The sequence below is a fragment of the Haliaeetus leucocephalus genome, unplaced genomic scaffold (assembly GCF_000737465.1).
Source record: "Haliaeetus leucocephalus isolate CR32 unplaced genomic scaffold, Haliaeetus_leucocephalus-4.0 Scaffold450, whole genome shotgun sequence".
NCBI classification, from domain to species: Eukaryota; Metazoa; Chordata; class Aves; order Accipitriformes; family Accipitridae; genus Haliaeetus; species Haliaeetus leucocephalus.
Window position 1 is genome coordinate 6,554,900 of NW_010972886.1, and position 18,277 is coordinate 6,573,176.

The window sequence follows — 18,277 nt, forward strand, 5'->3', positions numbered from 1 at the left end:
CAACATCTCCAACAGCACCAGGGCTGTAAGCCCTTTGTGAGAGAATAAAAAGAGTAATAGATTAAAATGAGGGATTGTGGTTCAAGTTCCACAAATCCTAAAAAAGTAAGGTTTCTTAAAACTAGATGTGCAAGAAGCAATTTGTAAAGTGAAAAATCCAACAAAATGTATACTACCTACAAAAAGTCATTAATTTTTCCAAGACTATAGCAAGGCTGAAATAGCGGATGGAATTTAAATGAGAATCATACTTTTGTTGTTAGACCCTTTGAAATGTCATTCAGGAAGAAATCTGCTTGCTTTATTTAAATTAGAGCAACAAACAGAACTGCAGGAGTGCCTGGAGGTAAGCCTTCATTCCTGCGAAATGTCCTGTAAGAGGCACAGTTAACACTAGAATAAATTCGGGAAGAATCATATCATTTATAAGATCACTCTTCTCAAAAACACCTTTATTTTTAAATGAGAGGGTTTGTCTCCACTGCTGAATGAGGCTACCAGTAACATGATGTTGTTAAACCACAATGAACTCATGAGATTCTGGTCTTAAATGCTCTGAGACTTTATCTGAGTTCATTTCTTGTTAAGTAATAATACTGACAGAACTGTTTTAATTTCCTCCATTCAATTCTGAAATGATGGTCTGCCTGATATTTCCTTGGTGTCTCTGGTGCCTTTTGGGATGTTAGTGTTTATAAAATGTGTTAATATTTCTGAGATATTTGATTCATTTCTGGTGGTGGTGTACTAACTTTGTTGCATACTCTTAAATTATCTCTTTTTTCTCCTCTTTACTCTGCCAGATCCAACATTATGCTAATTATCCCCCAGTTATATTTCTGAAGAATTATGTTTCCAGACTTCTGTTTTCAGCTTTGTAACCATAGCAGCAAATTAATTTTTTATGGATTTTAATAAGGGAAGTTTCCCTACAACTCCTGAAATTGAATACTGAGACTCCACCTGTTTAATATTTTTTCTTTTAATTCCTCAAATACATTTAACCTGTATTTTTTTAAAAATTACAATATTAAAGCCATAAATAAGTGCCCTGAGGGAGGCTCTTACACAAAGAGATGTGAGGAGATACTAAGGCCTGTGTCATCTTTTCAAGGAAATTCTTCATTTTGCACAGTGATATTGTTATATTTTGAAGTAACTTCCCGTACTGTAATCCAGATGGCCTCTTCACTAAGCAGTGAGATAATCTTGTGTATGAATCATGAACTAAACTGACTTCATGTCGGCTTTTCCCCATCCTTTAATTATTAGCATTTATGAAAAATGCTGGAGCTATGATTTGAAGGCCTGAGATCCTCTAGTTAATCATAGAGGCTAGACAAAATACAGGCAGCTACAATCTAAGTTTTTCCAAACTACATAGCTTATCTGACTTGGAAGGGGTTAGTGGGTCTGCACTGAAAGATGCCAGGCACTGTCAATTCACATGAAAATGTAGGTTGAGGAGTATCCCGAGAAATTTATGTCAATCCTGTTTCTGCTTGATTAGCTCTGCATGGAGATGGCACAGGATGCCAATCAGTGCACTGTTTATTGTTCAAATCAACACTGCATTGTTCATGCATCAGTGAAACTAAACCCTAAAGAGTAAGCAGGATCCTGAAGGCCTTTGCAGGTAGGGGCCTTTAGGTTTTCTGGCTTGGTTAACAGGAGCAAAGATTTTCAATTTATATTTCCATAGTTAAACACAGCATTACAGAATAAAGCATCATCCCTTTTTCCTCTGAGTGAATAAATTGAAGTGAAATGGAAAAAAAAATAAATCCCTGCACTCAAATATTTCATCTTAAGATGAACTTAAGAACTTAGTTAGTTACCATTTATAAGCAGTGATCTATTTTTACAGGACACAAGTTTTTACAAGTCTCTGCAGATCACACACAGAGGTGGCAGTGGTTAATTACTGATGATGTGCCACCATTGCAATGCTAGGAATCTGGAAACAGATGTCTTGTGATAGTATGACCAAATGCAGTTTTCCTTGTGAATCTGTCCAAGAAAATATCATAAGGCTATGCTACCCAATGCAGGTACCCCAAAATCAGAATAAAAGTGGAAGTCTGTCAAGGAGCAACATATGAAGCTGTTTTTATGGATTGGATACTGCATGAATGAATTGGCAGTTACACACATCCCTTCCTGTTATCTTTGTTTTGCTTCTTCCAAATAGCATTCTTGCTCCCCACAGTCTCATCCTATAAAGAGGAAGAGATGGGTCACAAGCTAAATCTTTTTCCCCTAAAACAAGCAAGAATTAGAAACTGGCATTAGGAACCAACAGGAGAAAGAGATGTAACTACAGAAATGCAGCTAATGATGGTTAACTTTTTAAAAAGACTACTTTCAGCACTGACTGCAGTTTTTGTATGAATATTATGTTGGTCATCAAACTAATGCAATAATTTGGTAAGTGCAATATGCCAGGTCAGCAAAAATACAAAACAGAGAAGAACACACAAACAAAGGATTTAGCTGTGCCTATCAGCTGGAAAATATTTTAGCTAAAAATATTCATGTGTTATCAGACAAGACAAGCCCTCCTCACATTGTCAATTCTTAAGCAAATGACGAGCTGAATTTCAGTAGCCACCTGACAGCAGTCTCCGGCTGAAGAGGAGTTTATACATCTTATTTTCACTTTCCATTGATCAGTTTTGACAAAGTCTGTATATAGTCTCAAATCTGCACTGGGGCAAGTATATTTTTAAAACAGTAAATTCAAAATTATAGGGAAGAAAAATTGCTCCTGGCAAACTGAAAATCCCTCAAGGCACAGAGAAAATGAAGCTGGCAGGCAGCAGCATTCACTCATTTATAGCCAAAATTTCAAAACTCCTTCTTAGCCAGAGCACTACATACAGATTTTGCTTCTCCCACCAGGGTTATTCCTTCTAACTCCTAGCCCCACACAGAGAGAAATGACTAAATCTCCATTTTAATAGCTTCTGTCAGAAGCTTTGCTTTGTAAGGGCTGTTTCAGCAGTTTTTGGTGGTAGTATAAAACATTTCCGTGATTAACAGCCATTTTATAACTTGGGTAATTGGCCACAAATCAGGGGAATGTCATAATGTAGCAAGAAAACACTCCCACCTCCATCACAGCCCAGCCTGGATTTTTGGAGCATATATTATGGGTCTTTTGGAACATATATGGGTCTTCATTACTTTAACTAATGTACTACCTGTAGTGCAGACAGAGAAATTTTAAACTAATTATTACTTCTGTCTACCAGCTCTTTATAGAGTGCCTATCATCCATCCTGCACTTCCAGTCGAGACTTTGAACTGGGTGGCTTCATAAGAATCATAAGAAAATATCTTTCTGTTAGATTGACACTCTCACTTTCTGTTGTGGAAACATCAAGACATCCAGAAGGGATTATGTTCATAATACTAACAACATTACCACTTTGGAGCAAAAGTGGGATGGGGAAAAGAAGAAATGTAAGAAATCTGTCATTGCATTTTTTCTTATACATCTACATTCTGGGCATAATGTTAACTGATCTCTGTGGGTCAAGCTGTGGAGCATAGAATCATAGAATGGTTTGGGTTGGAAGAGACCTTAAAGACCACCTAGTTCCAATCCCCCTGCCATGGGCAGGGACACCTTCCACTACACCAGGTTGTTCAAAGCCCCACCCAACCTGGCCTTGAACACTGCCAGGGATGGGGCATCCACAGCCTCTCTGGGCAACGTCTTCCAGTGCCTCAACCACCCTCACAGTGAAGAACTTCTTCCTTCCATCTAATCTAAATCCACCCTCTTCAGTTTAAAGCCATTACCCCTTGTCTTATCACTACATGCCCTTGCAAAAAGTCCCTCTCCAGCTTTCCTGTAGGCCCCCTTTAGGTACTGGAAGGCTGCTATAAGGTCTCCCCAGAGCCTTCCCTTCTCCAGGCTGAACAATCCCAACTCTCTCAGCCTGTCTCCATAGGAGAGGTGCTCCAGCCTGCTGATATCTTTGTGGCCCCCCCTGTGGACTTGCTCCAACAGGTCCATGTCCTTCTTATGTTGGGGGCCCCAGAGCTGAATGCAATACTCCAAGGTGGGGGTCTCACGAGAGTAGAGGGGCAGAATCACCTCCCTCGACCTGCTGGTCACAATTCTCTTGATGCAGCCCAGGATACAGTTGGCTTTCTGGGCTGCAGATGCACATTGCCAGGTCATGTTGAGCTTCTTGTCAACCAACACCCCCAAGTCCTTCTCCGCAGGGCTGCTCTCAATCCACTCATCACCCAGCCTGTATTTGTCCTTGGGATTGCCCCAACCCATATGCAGGACCTTGCACTTGGCCTTGTTGAACTTCATGAGGTTCCCACAGCCCCATCTCTCAAGCCTGTCAAGGTCCCTCTGGCTGGCATCCCTTCCCTCCAGTGTGTCAACCACACCACACAGCTTGGCGTCATCGGCAAACTTGCTGAGGGTGCACTCAATCCCACTGTCCATGTCGCCGACAAAGATGTTAAACAGTGCCAGTCCCTATACCGACCCCTGAGAAACACCACTCAACACTGCTCTCCACTCAGACATCCAGCTGTTGACAGCAACTCTTTGAGTGCAACCATCCAGCCAATTCCTTATCAACCGAGTGGTCCATCCATAAAAACCATGTCTCTCCCATTTAGAGACAAGGTTGTTGTGTGGGACAGTGTCAAATGCTTTGGACAAGTCCAGGTAGACTGGCCATGTTTTATTAGATGCAAAAAGGCATACTGTGAAAAGTTCAGAATGTTTGTCTGTATGAAGCACTTTAAATCTAAGACATACCAGAGAGCATTAGGAAAGCTCCATCTCATAATCCTTCAGTATGGGGCAAGAACATATACAAAGATCTAACACATGCATTTTAAGCACTATTCCCTGCTTGCAGTAGGATTGCCTTATGAATCTTTAGACTGTTTAGACCTTTGCTTCTGAATTATGAAACTGTTATCAACTTAAATTCTCACTGGTATAAAATGGGAGAATAACATACTTTTTTCAAAAATCTCTGAAGTAATGTCTTACTGAAGTTGTAATACATCTTTTCTCAGGGTTAAACTGGGCAGTCTTGTAAGCACATGGAATTCACATATAGCCAAGCACGGACAATATTTTATTTTGTCCTTGAAAACAGGGCACTGTGCTATGCGAAGCACATGATTACTCCATTATAACTGCCTGGGGAGAACACAAAGCTATGGACTCCACTCTATGGTGTCTAGTTTGCTTAGAGGAACGCTGCGGCAGGGCAGAGGCAGTGCTGCGGTTTTAGTGTTTCCTATACACCAGCCATGGCAAACTGCAGCAGTTTGCATTCCAGAAAAGGGCACTAACAGCATTCCTATTTGTTCTACTTCAGCCACATTACTTACATTGCAAAGTGGCTTCCCCTCATAGTTTTGTGATTTTCTGTAACTTATTTACTGAAACACACTCCTCCAGCCCTAAATCTGTACTGAATCTGACAGTAAAGAGTCGCAATAAAGAACACCCTAAATATACATCCAAGAGTTACTAGTAAATGAAGACACATTTTTTTCTCAGAGCTGCTAGAAGAAAATAATTATGTTTTTAACTTTCAAACAGTGTATGACAGTGAAATGTAATTAATGACTTTATGAAACATTACGCTTTATGACCTTATTAAACATTATGTTTACTTGTTAACTACTTCTGCAGCTGGAAAGCCTAGAGCTGCCAAAACTAAATGAAAGTGTAGTAATATCCAAAAGATGATTCTAAGTTTTATGAATCTCATCCTTCATGCTGTATGCTTTTCACAATGCATCTCCCAGGAGGCCAATGAAAATTTTGTATGTTAAAATGTGAAAGACTGGTGTCTATTATAAAAATCTGTCTTGTTTCTAACAAAAAGTATTTTAACTGCTCCAGCATGACAGGGAAGCTTCAGGCATCACCTCTGTGACAAGCAGTTTAAATCTCAACCTCAAGTATTTATTGTGTGTGATTTTTCTAGTTCTGATGCATGAAACAAACAAAAACCCAGCGTGATTTTCAGATCCTACGATGAGCAAAACATATCATATCATAGCTGTTTTCCTCTCCTCGTCTTTATTTCTTCCAAGTCCTATATCTGTTTTCTCACATAGGTTTTCAAGTATTATGCTTCTCCCAGCCTTGTGGTTAATTGCAGGTTAACCCTATTATAGCTTCAGTCAATTGAATCAGATTAAACTATAATGTATCTAGAATGAAAGAATTTTTCAGAAACTACAGTGATGAACACAAGCTTCTCAAAACATACACAACAAAATTTCAAATTACAAAAGAGAGGGGATTACAGTGCACTAATTTGAAATAAACCACAAAGTTATCAACTTGAACTTATTCTGTCTAGACTAATCAAAATATTACTCAGTATTCAGATAAAAGACTTTCAAAATAATTGTACAGAGGACTCAGTTAATTGATCCTCCTCTCAGACTTTACTATACTAGGGGCACACACACTGTATGCTCCTAAGTTGCTTGCTTTATTATATGTAAAACCAAAGCAATTAAATCAGTAACGTTTAACATTTTTCACAAAGACAGATGTGTGAAACTCAATGTTGGCCTACTTGAAAGTGGATAATTGTATCATGCTTATTTCCCCTCAGGTTTAGTTTAAATTAATTATTTTTTCAATTCCTTTCTAAGACTGTTGTGGAGAAAGAAGTGTTGAGTACTGTTAAACAGATGCTTCATTAGTGCTGCAGTAAGTATTTTCTTAGAGGACCTATAAAACAATCTGTCTGGATAAAGACGCAAGAAATAAACTGCTTTTGGTTGCAATGATCAGAAGATCATTGAATCATAGACTCAGAACAGATGCTTGTCCAAAGATCATTTTTCTCCGTCTGACCAACAGTCATTCCTCACTGATGTTTGTCTAAGGTGTTTTTGAAGATTTTCAAAGGTCACATCTCCCTAATCTCCTCAGCAATCAGTTCAGTTCCAGTACTTCTGTATTTTAATTACAAGAAAGATTTTCCTAATATGTGATCTGTATCAGTGTATTTGAGATATGTTAGTCCCATTGTCTTTGGAGAAACCTTGACATAACTAAAGAATATTAAGTCCCTACTCAATTTTTCAGTCTAAAATTTTAAATTATTTCCATCTTTCTCCTTATCTCTCCGCCACTAGATCTCCATTTAGTCTTCATGATGTCTTCAGGACTCTGCAAACCACCTCAGCCCTCATGAAGTTCAGTGCCAGGACTGTGGCCAGTAACTTAGCTAAAGCACTAGGAACCTTGAACAAAGTGGAAGGGTTGTTTCAGGTGGTTTGGAAAGCCATGCTCCTATTCATGCATTACTTTGTGACATCTGCCTTTTCTACCTCTACACAGCACATGATCCATGCTTCTCTTTAGTCTCGTTCTAGAGAAGTGCTACTCAGACAATTGCTCCTCATCCTGCATTTCTGCAGCTGATTATTCACATGTACATGAAACACCTCATATGTGTCCATACTGACTACTGTCCTACCTTCTCACACTACAGCATTCACCAATAATACTCTCATTTATTGATGAGAAAATATTAAGGTCATTATAAGCACAGTCTGACTTGAATTACCAGCTTTTACATCTCACCAAGCAGCATAGTTCAAAATAATTTTTTTTTTTTCCCAGTGGAAAATACTGAATAGAAATTAAAGATGTTTTAATTTGCACTGGGAAACCAAAGTATTTGGTTTGCAATCTACAAACTTTATTATTTGAGCTGCATTTAGACATGTATTTATGCTTTAGGAACAAAGAAATATTTTTGTGTATGTGTGTGAAAATAATTTTTCTCTAGAGACATATTGTTAGTTTCATTTTTTTAAGAAAATGCTTAGCAATTCCCTCCCATTACTCTCTGTTTGGCAAACATCTTCATTCTACTTCCCCATGCTTCCCCCTTCTGGCACAGTCCCATAAGCATCCTGAAGAGATGTGGTATCTCTGATCGGCACTGCAAACCTTGTTTCTGTATTGACAAGAATAAAAATTTAATGCTGGGCTGGTGTTTGTACTAATTTTCTGCTACAGCATTTAGTAAATCAGAACCAGTATTTCCATCACTCCCTCCTCCCCACTTACGCTTGCCCTTACTGTAGTTAGCAAGGGAAGACCAAGGCTCCATCCTCCTCAGCCTTCCTGTCCAAGAAACAGACGGAGGGGACAAGCATCCCTGCATAATGCCTGGACCCAAAATAGGAGAATCTTTTTCATTGGTACATTGTTCAATTTCAAATCAGATAATCAATTATACTTTTTTCCTACTGATATGGCTTCTTCATACTGGAAGCACAGCAGTCTCACAATGTTTTTCTTGTATTTAATGGGCCTGAATGCCATACACTGCACATACCTTTAACATCATTTTCTAACATCTTGGCTTCATTAAGAACCCTGAAGCTTTTCTGAAGAGAGCTCTTGGCGCCATCCTTCAATGATCCTTGAGGACCAGATGTCTGTAGACAAACAAGCAGTGTCATACATACAAGAAAGTCTGAAGTCATAAAAGGTATATGAAGATGATCTAAATGAACAGTCATCTAAATTTTAAGTGAATGTCAGTGTACCCTGAATTATATCCCATTGTTATACTGGTCTACAAGAGAAAAAAAAAAAATCTCTAATTAATTTCCTTTTGTTTTTATGGGAAGCCAGATCTCCTTTGGAATACCAGTGATGACTTTAATAAAAAGAGAAAATGTTTGTAGTGTTAAAGAAAGAGGTTTGACTCTAGGAGCAAAACTTTGTCCAAAACAAACAAACAAAAAGATATTTCAAATCAAACATGGATTTCTCCCTCCAGCTACAGACACAATACCATGCAATACAGTATTTCTCCCTAACAGAGGCTACAGTACCTTTAGAAGCCAGACTGGATCTGATGATCCAAATTCTAATACCGACAACAGAGATTCCTTTGTGGTTGAATTCAAGAATTGTAATTGCTAGGTCAGTAAAGAAAATATGATATAAAAGAAATATAGTTTAAAAAGAAGGGCAAACTGCAGTTAAACTGAAAGACTTTTATTACTAAATAACCATCTTTCACCATATCATGCTACTTTCTTTTGAAAAACTTCCATCTCTATCTTCAGTGCAGAGATTGATCAATAGATAGAATGATTTTCTAAATTAGATTAGTATTTTCAGTTGGTAGGAAGTGCTCTAGGTTCTGAACCACTTACTGTTCAGTTTGTAAGACTGAACTCAGGTCACACATCATACTGAATACATATCTTTGAAAATACTCCTGACAGCCAGATAACATTCTGTATTAGTCGTGGGTCATAGCCTTGTAACTAGTATGTAATTAAGAAGCAGCTACTTTTCATTTTCCAGGGCAGATACATATACTCAGAAATTAACTGTGTGTCAATTAAATGACACAGTTATTATTGCTATTCATTATTTATATAATGAGCAAGCCCAGAGGTGATATTTCGCATACTACTGAATCTTTGTTGTTTTTCAATGATGCTGTAAAAAACATATATTGGACTTGCCCATTTCTTTTTCTTTTAAAAGTCTTAGGGAATGCTTTGGATACTTTCAAAATTCAGAAACAAGTTTTTTGTTACGGGATATCTCATGGTATATGTTCCCATGTCACAAGGATATAGCTATTAAAGATTCCTTGTATTCATACAGGATGTAAATGTATGCTTAGCTTTCATCATAGGCTAAGTGATTTTTAAGAAGTAAGGCCCATATGACTGCCATATTTCCAAGCTCACCTGAAATATTAATATTTGTACACAAATTTCTTTCAACAACAACAGAAACTATACATTCGAAAGATGAACAAAATTAGTTTCTTACAGGTTTTCTTTATCACGTAATACAAGAAGCATTGGTAATTGAAAAATACATATAAACCCAGGAGAAGAAAAAAAAAAGTCTGTCCAATTAAGCAAAAAACCTCTCCTGAAGGAATAATGTTTGGCCAGATTTTGTGGCAGATGCACCTGTCAAATCAGATAATACTTTTATATTTCTTTTCCCATTAGCAACAGAACCCAGGGTATGATCACTCTGTGACCATGGACTTCAAAAATAAAGATTGTTATTATTATGAAGTGAAAAGGCATGGTTGACTGGCTGTTAAAGCAGTTTATATTCAATAAAATGAAGTTGGAAGGCCAGATTTACAATGCAAAACCAAGAAGTTCATCAAATCAGGGACAGTAATTGGGCATGTGCTGACAATTAATCAGAAACAGATTTCAGCATAAAGTTAATACTAGAAAAGCCCATTCAGAGACAAATACACTTGTACTGATTAAAAGCTTTATTTTATATTTATTTTAAAGTAGTTCTGAAAGGAAGGATTAATCAAGACATCTGATGGAAAACATACTTTTTTTTGCTAGCTTTTCTTGTGGCTCATGAGATATCAAGTTATGATGAAGTCAATAATGAAAAAAACAAACATTCTCTGGCCTTGTGTGAGGTGAGTCTGTGTGCTTGTGGCAAGCCTGGGTCATGATGAACCCCTTTATCATTCAATATAATTGACAGCCAAGGGTCTTGGATATTATTTTCTGAATTGGGATACCTGCTGTAAAAAAGTAAAAAAAAGACTGTGATTCAAGATAAATTGGAAAAATCACAGGGTCTCAGGAATCTAATTTGTTCTAATTCTGCCTCTTCTAGAGTGTCCATAACCTGGGGGTAGTACCTTCCTCTCCCTGTGCTTTCCTTCACACCCCCTACCCTCCCCATGCAAACTCTGTGTAGCTTGACTGCTTGTAGCATCTTGTGGCAGAAGTGGGATTTCATTATGTATCCAAACAATGCAATCTCAATCGTGGTTTAGAGGCATAAGTGCTGTTATAAGAATATAATGCAAAATGCTGACACTGAAACTATACATCACCCTTAATGGTCTGGTTTTTTTCCTAGCCATGGGTTAGCAAAAAATTTTAACAAAGTTTAACAGCAAAAGAAAAACATCTATCAAATTAAAGAAAAAGTCTATGAATTGATAATTAGCATACAATTCTGGGTAAGGAAAGAATTTAGGAAGAATATCCCCTCTGTCTTCCTTTTTCTGGTATTTCAATGAATCTTGAACTCTGTTTTTGTCAAACAGCCTAGCTCCTACAGGAGTGGCAGAAAGATTTCAGTTCAGCCCATAGCCTACTGGGTTATGGCACTCTTCTAGGATGGAGGAGACCCCTCCAGATCTCCCAGGGATGATTGTGTGAATCACTGATTTATCACATTAACAGGGAAATGTGCTACATGCTCCAAGTTTGAATAAGATCAGCCATAGTTACAGCACTGTGAAGACTCCCCTGACAGTGCATCAGACTGAGAATTGCTGTGGACTTTGCAGAAAGGAATTTTTTCTGAGGTTTCTTGAATGGATGTAAACATGAAGTAGGTACCATGTTGCCCAATCTGCTGACATGTTGGTGGTTTTGGTCACATGCAGAGGTACAGCTCCAAGCATGGATGTAAATGCACTGGGACAGTTTTGAGGTTCACATACTTGAACTTACACATGTACAAGGTATTTTATAGACCTAAGTGCTAATTCATATCAGTTAAAAATAGTTCTACCTTATTCTTAAATTAAATTATTTTCTTTTCACATACACTTATATCCTGCGAAGTTTTCACCTATGCAAGAATTAGGGTTACTCTCATTTTTACCAGTCCTCAAGATAGGTGAGCATTCTGAAGCACCAAAATGTTATGAATTACTTGCACCTCAAGACATCCTCATGAGGAGGATGGCGAGGCAGCTTTATGCCATTGCCACATAAGGAAACCTAGACAACCAACTGTTGGGGTACCACTACAAAGAAAGTCAAAAGCAAGGAAGGAATTAGGACCCTAAACACCTAACATGTCCCCTGTGGTTCCAGTTACTAGCCTATATGCCCTCTCTAAAAAGCCCAAGAATAATCACACTTTTTCAAGACGTATTGTAAAACTATGATTCTGATCTGTGAGACACAAGCTGGATCTGTTAACATGACTCCTCTCTTCAGTCAGTTGGAGCTGCTTGAATGCTAGAGATTTCTCATCTGTGATAAATTTATTTTGCTTTTAAAGGGAAGAGCAAATCCATCATAAAAAGCTCATGAGGAATTTTTCTGTCATATTTTTAATACGTTTTTTCCCAGTCATTTATCAGGCTTCCTGTAATCACAATGGATTTTAAGCATCTTTTCGTTCTTGCTTTTAGCAACATTACCTTAATTTGAAAACAAAATAATTTTCCCATTACAAACCAAAACACAACCCCCTCCTGAGATACCACTAAGGTTCTTGTAAATTATTCACTCTGGTGATGTACGGGGTGGAATCTAAAACTCAGTTCTGTCCCTACCGTCTATAGCTCATGCACCAGCTTGCTGCTGTTGGAAAACCTTCCTCCCCCTGCCCCAACATTATAACTGGTCAATGGGATAGGCTAGGCTCAGGGATGCATGTGAGCTTACGCGCTTTTCTCCATTATCTGCTAGCACCTGGAGATCAGAGTCTTTTACACAAGACTCTGCTCATATAGAAGAGAACGGCTCCATCTTTCAAAAGGAGGGGAAAGATATGATCTCTGTTTTCTACACAGGGTCCCACAGAGCACCTTCTCAGAAAGGAAAGGTTTCTAGGGGCTTCTCAAATCCACAAATGCTGCCTTCTAGGTGAGTGCTTGAACCATGGTGCTCCAGACAGCCCTGAGTGAGCGTGCACTCCCGCTCCCATGCTGAAGCTCAGCTAAAAGTAAAATTTCCTTGGGGCCTGCAGAAAGAGGGAGCCTGATTTACCTGGTTAGCAGTTAAGCCCTTCACTTAGGACGAGCAAACATCCAACAGTCTTTGCATAAAAACAAAAAATAGAATAGCGAAATGATGACTAAACTTCATAATTAACATTTTTTTTAAATCTGAGCTGAAATCCTCACATGATCATGTACCAAATAATGGTTAACGTCTACCTTGCTCTGCAGAAATTTGATGGTAAACCACTGATTACCTCTATATCAAGTCAATAATGTTCAAAGGGCAGCAGCTCCCTCCATTTTCTTTTTTATCAACTAGATCCCTGTTACACATATACAACTCATAACAAAAGCCAAGCTCCCTCTAATGAATACATGAAATGGAGATGCTTAAAACCTCACCTTAATAATATCTTAGTCTCTTTCCCTGCTACTCACTTGCCTCTACATTATATTGTTCACCTTCAGCTCCATCCCTTTCAAATTATCTATCCATTTTCTCTCCATGTTGTAATCACCTGGTTCACTGTCTGATATATACTCTTTTGTAGCCATACTGTAATTGCTTGCTTTGTTTTTTGACTGCTCTAGGTGTCTTTTTTTCCTATTCAATCCTTGAAACAGCTGCCTGCCTCACTCATTGCAAGTCATCAAAGGAGCAAAAGTAAGCTACCTGTATTAAATCGTAATGAGAAGAAAAAAAAATCCACAGCTCCTTATTTATTTCTGCAGCGTAATTAGGAGTGAAACAAATAGGTGAAACAAATAGCTATAGTTAGGTGAAACAAATAACTATTTACAGAGAACTGGCACATACTAATGCGTGAGGTGACATTTTTTCATCAAGAGAGAAATATAGTAATAAGTATTATTTGAAATAGAAGTTGACAATGTAAACAGCCAAAAAATATTAAAATTTTTGTGCAGTGGCTAGATCACTTTATCTCCCTCCTAAATACAGACCTTTACAGCATGTGATTGCTTCTGCTATTCTCATAATCCATTTGACTGAAGTAGCTCTCTGCAAGCTACCTTCATTCATGTACAAGTGCTGTAACTACAAGCTGCTTCTGTTCATCTATATGTTTCTGTATCAAATATAGGGCCTGGCAATTTCATGTTATACTGTCATTTCCTCCTGTTTCTCTGTGGCTGTGAAGTGCACGTCAGTTGCTCTCTGACTGACTTTGAAAAATTAGCCATTAACTCCTTTGATATTTGACATAAAAACCAATTCTGGTTACACTCAGAACATTTTCTGCTCACAGTATATGCATTAAGGAGCCAAGTTCCTCATTATGACTCAGGCTGGAGAGCTGGCTTTACCTTACAATCCTATTTTTAAAAGTTCTCTCCGTTTCCTCTGAAAATTGACATGCAGTACCTCACAGTGAGAATAAGATTTCTCTGTGAAAACCAGCAGAGGTCACAAAAGAAGCTGTATGGTTTCTATGAATAAAACTTTCTGCTCTCCTCCTACAATTCTTCATTTCTAGAATTCTGCCAGGTGCACACGGTTCATCCTATGTGCAGAGAAGTGCCTCTGAGCATCTTCATGGAACTAGAAGGTGAAGAGTTAATTAATGTATGGAGTTCTTTAGATGAGTGCAAAACATTTGTTAAATATAAACTAGCTTTACTGAGTATCAAATGACCTGCACTGCTGACTCAAAGCTATTGGCTTGAGCCATAGACAGAGACTGAAAGGCAGAAGACAGAGGGAGAAAGAATAGTAAACAAAAAGGGACAGAAAAATAAGGAACAGGAGTTAGGAACAAATGGGGATGTAGTCTGAAGGTACATGTAGCTCTGACAGGGGCATAGCTTTCTGATCTCAACACAAGAAGCTATGGTGGCAGGGGTCTCTAAATAAAGTCATAAAATGGCAAAACATGGATCTGAGATAAGGTGTAGCACAGTTCCACAGAAAATCTAAGCCTTATTCCCAATTTACTTATTTTTCTTACCGCTTGCATAGCTTCATTTGCAAGAGCCTTGGCTTCTTTGGCAACTTTTTCAGCTTCATCTGTGTAATCCTTGATGTTGGTATAAGCATTGAAAGCAAGTGTGGCATTGAAAGAGAGGTTTTTGGCTTCAGCAAGAATTCTGTTGGGATGGGAAAAGTAAACACACCAGTTAAACCTGCTATCAGAACTCAACAGAATGTAGTATCCTACTTTTTCAAACCCAACAGCCTGTATTTCTAAGGCTATTTCTAAGGCATTTCTTTTGAGAGCAGTGCTATACTTGAGATTTCAGGAGTTCTGGCATCATGTGTTTAATGGAATTCACATTTTATCTGTGCAGAAAGACATAAAAAACAATGTTCACTAAAAGAGGAACTTCTGTGAGATAAAAATTGATCAGACACTGAGAAAAGATAGTGCAGTGCTTAACATTACAATCCAGATAACATATATTCCTAATGTGCGTTTATAGGTTGAGCGTTGAGCCAGGCAACTCAATGAATTTTGCGCTGTATGAACATGGGGGATAATCACAGGCATGTCTTAAAGTAGACTCTCTGAACAACTGATTTCTTGGTCTGGCTGCCAAACACAGAAATGCCAGGTTTGGAGGAGATCTCACTGTCTAAAACAAATCCTAAATGTTAATATTGCTGACCAAAATGAAAAAAGTAAGCAATAATGCTTCATATTGAAAGGGATATTCCATTTACATGAAATACTCCTTTCTAATAACTATAATTAGATTAAAAGTTAATTATAAACAAACAATATTTCCTGGTGCAGGGACTGGAGCTCAGCTAACCCCCTTCCAGGGGAATTTCTAGCCAGCAGGCTGGAAAAATCACTTTTCTTGCACTCTCTCTGTATGATATATTCAAATATTTTCTACGAAGAAGTACTGCACCGACATAATTAACTTGAAAATGTCTATCTCAGTATACATTATGCCTGATGCCTATGATGCTTTTCCTGAATAAAGTCTAAATGGGCTAAAATACCCACTTGAACTGGACAAGAATGGATTTGAACTTGGATTTTTGCCTCTCTGGGAAATGCTCTAGCCATCAAGGTATATGGCCATATAAGGGAGGCAGGGATTACTCCTGCTGGACTTGTTCCAGCTTGTATAAAATACTTAGTCATTGAGACAGTGTGTGTGTGGAAGAAAGAGAAATTAATTCTCTAACCTAGTAATTAAACTATTCTCTGGGGAACTGGGACAGCTGGGCTCCAATCCTCACTTCAGTGAGTATTTAATGAATTCTACAAAATGCAACAGGAAGGACAAAGGGGACGGAATGTATACTCCCTGGACTCCACATGTAGTTAATAGAGGGAGAGAGATTCCCTTGAGGCTACTGCAGAAACAGCATGACTGAGCTGCCTCTGCATCACTCCTGGAAAAGTGTATCTCCTTCCTCAACTGCAGATGGAGCTCACTAGGCTATAGTAAGTTTTTGTGATGCTCTGTTAGAGAAATGTGCAGCCCAGAACAGCTATCTAGCTAGTAGCTCAAGTACTGCTTAGAAATATGGTTCAAGTCCCTTCTGGTTAGGAGGGAACTGAACTGAATTTGCCAATTACCAGTGACGTTTACTCATGAGCAGGCGATTAGCCGTAAGGGAGAAGCCTATACTATATGTCCTTGTATACAGGAAAAAGAACATTTTTTTTCTATGTTAAATTCATGAACTGTTCCATGTTCAAACTCTCAAGAGAACATCCTCACCATCAATCAATATACTATTTGAAGCCTTAGGGGGTGATTGGACAGAAATGGCTCTCCCTCAATTTCTCCTGTAAGATGAAATGGTATTTTTCAGCAAACTTAGTATTAACTGACAGACACTCAAGTGCCAGTTGCAAAGATAGATATATTTTTGAGTTCTTAAGACAGATAGAGACTGCATATTCCTGTAAAGTATGACTGTTTAATGTCAGTGCATGAAGTAAACAGCTTTATCCTGATGCAGGCTTACATAGAACCTTGGTATTTATTTGTCCTTTGAAATTATGTATCTATCTGACCACATTAGAAATTTTAATTTTGAACAATTTGCTTTTAGGCGTAATTTTTAAGGTCCTTGTTTCTGTATTTTTTATTGTATATCTTGAGAAACTGAGGTTGATGTCTGGATCAGATAGAAGTATAAATGGTACAGTTATACCACAATGAATGCAACTTCAAAAACTACCCTAAGCTCCTTATGGCCAAGCTGTCAATCTGTGATAAGACAGCCACGTGCATGCACCCACAAAAAAAGTCTATTCAGCATAGTTAAAAACCTCTATCTCAAAATATTTCTTGCCAACATTTCATTAAGGAGGCAAAATATTCTTTTCTATCTACATTTTCTCTACTTCTTAGTTCCCCCATGCCAACTTTCCATGTTCCAGTACTGTGGTTGGATATGACACTAGTCACCTACTTTAGGCCCAGAGGTGCACCACAAAACTGATGTGTCCCAATCAGACAGTGCACATACCATTTACAAAAGCCACATTTTTCTAGAAAGAGTACCCTTCAAATCCTTCTTACTCAGGAAACCACAGCTATCATTATTTTATGTACTCCTCAAAACACAAGACTGAATATCTAGAGTAGTGTGACTACACTGCATATGAAGCCAGTAATTTTACAAGTATCAAACACTTTATCAGAGATAATTCTGTGCCTTTCCCTCAAAATTACAGATGCTGGCAAGAAAAATGTGTTAAGCGTCTGCTCACAAGTCTTTGGGATATTACAGTCATCAGGTAGATCTAAAAGATGTAAGCCGCAAAAAAGGAGCATATTGTTGATGTTAAAAAAACCCTCAACTCTTTTTTATTCACACTGTGCTTTTGAGAAAATAAAACTCTGAAGCTATGCTGGGGACATGTCCAAGAGGCAGAATATCCATGATCTATTTCTGAGTATTACTGTTGCAAATTACAATTACTATTTATAGCTTGCTTTCTTAAATGCAAAAAATACAATAAAACAAAAAACACCCTCTCTCTTCCCCCCCCCAAACCCCCAGCAAACCCCAAACAAAACAAAAAACCCACAACCCTTACCTTCTATTCTTTCCAGGAAACTGTATTAATGGTGAGTTATAAAGTACCATTCTTCTGAAAGGGCTGTGGTCATATAAACCAAGGGCATTGCAATTCTCACTTATATTTAGAAATGTGATAGTGGTAAACAGAAACTGAAGTTTCTGTAATTAGGTTTAAGCATTTTGGCCCATGACGTCTATTTGTTTTGGGAGTGTTTTAAAACCACTAGAGAGATTACTGTCCATGGAGGGATTTCTGACAGTAAACAAATGAGCACCATGATAAGGGTCTCCTAGCAAAATGGTCATCTTAAAAATAAAAATAGTGTTTGTTTTTAACAAATGTTTATGAAAATACTTAGTGGGCTCTGTGAGACATCAACGTAGCAGTAAGCATACGGTAAGTTAAAGTGTGTTATAAGTGCATCTGAGGGCACTGTTCACAGTTAATGCAGCCTATAAGCACCGCAAGATGTATGAAAGGGTTTACAAGAGGTACACACACAAATTAACCAACTGG

The 18,277-nt window shown here is 38.1% G+C and overlaps 1 protein-coding gene across 1 annotated transcript in view; it reads right to left on the reverse strand.

The window, feature by feature from the left end:
* Positions 1-18,277, reverse strand: part of LAMA2 (laminin, alpha 2) — a 282,120-nt gene that overhangs the window by 57,145 nt on the left and 206,698 nt on the right. Inside the window, exons 40-41 of the mRNA XM_010575039.1 lie at positions 14,714-14,852; positions 8,370-8,472 (exon numbers count right to left, since the gene is read on the reverse strand). Coding sequence (XP_010573341.1) covers positions 8,370-8,472; positions 14,714-14,852 — 242 coding nt within the window. The remainder of the gene's footprint in view (positions 1-8,369; positions 8,473-14,713; positions 14,853-18,277) is intronic.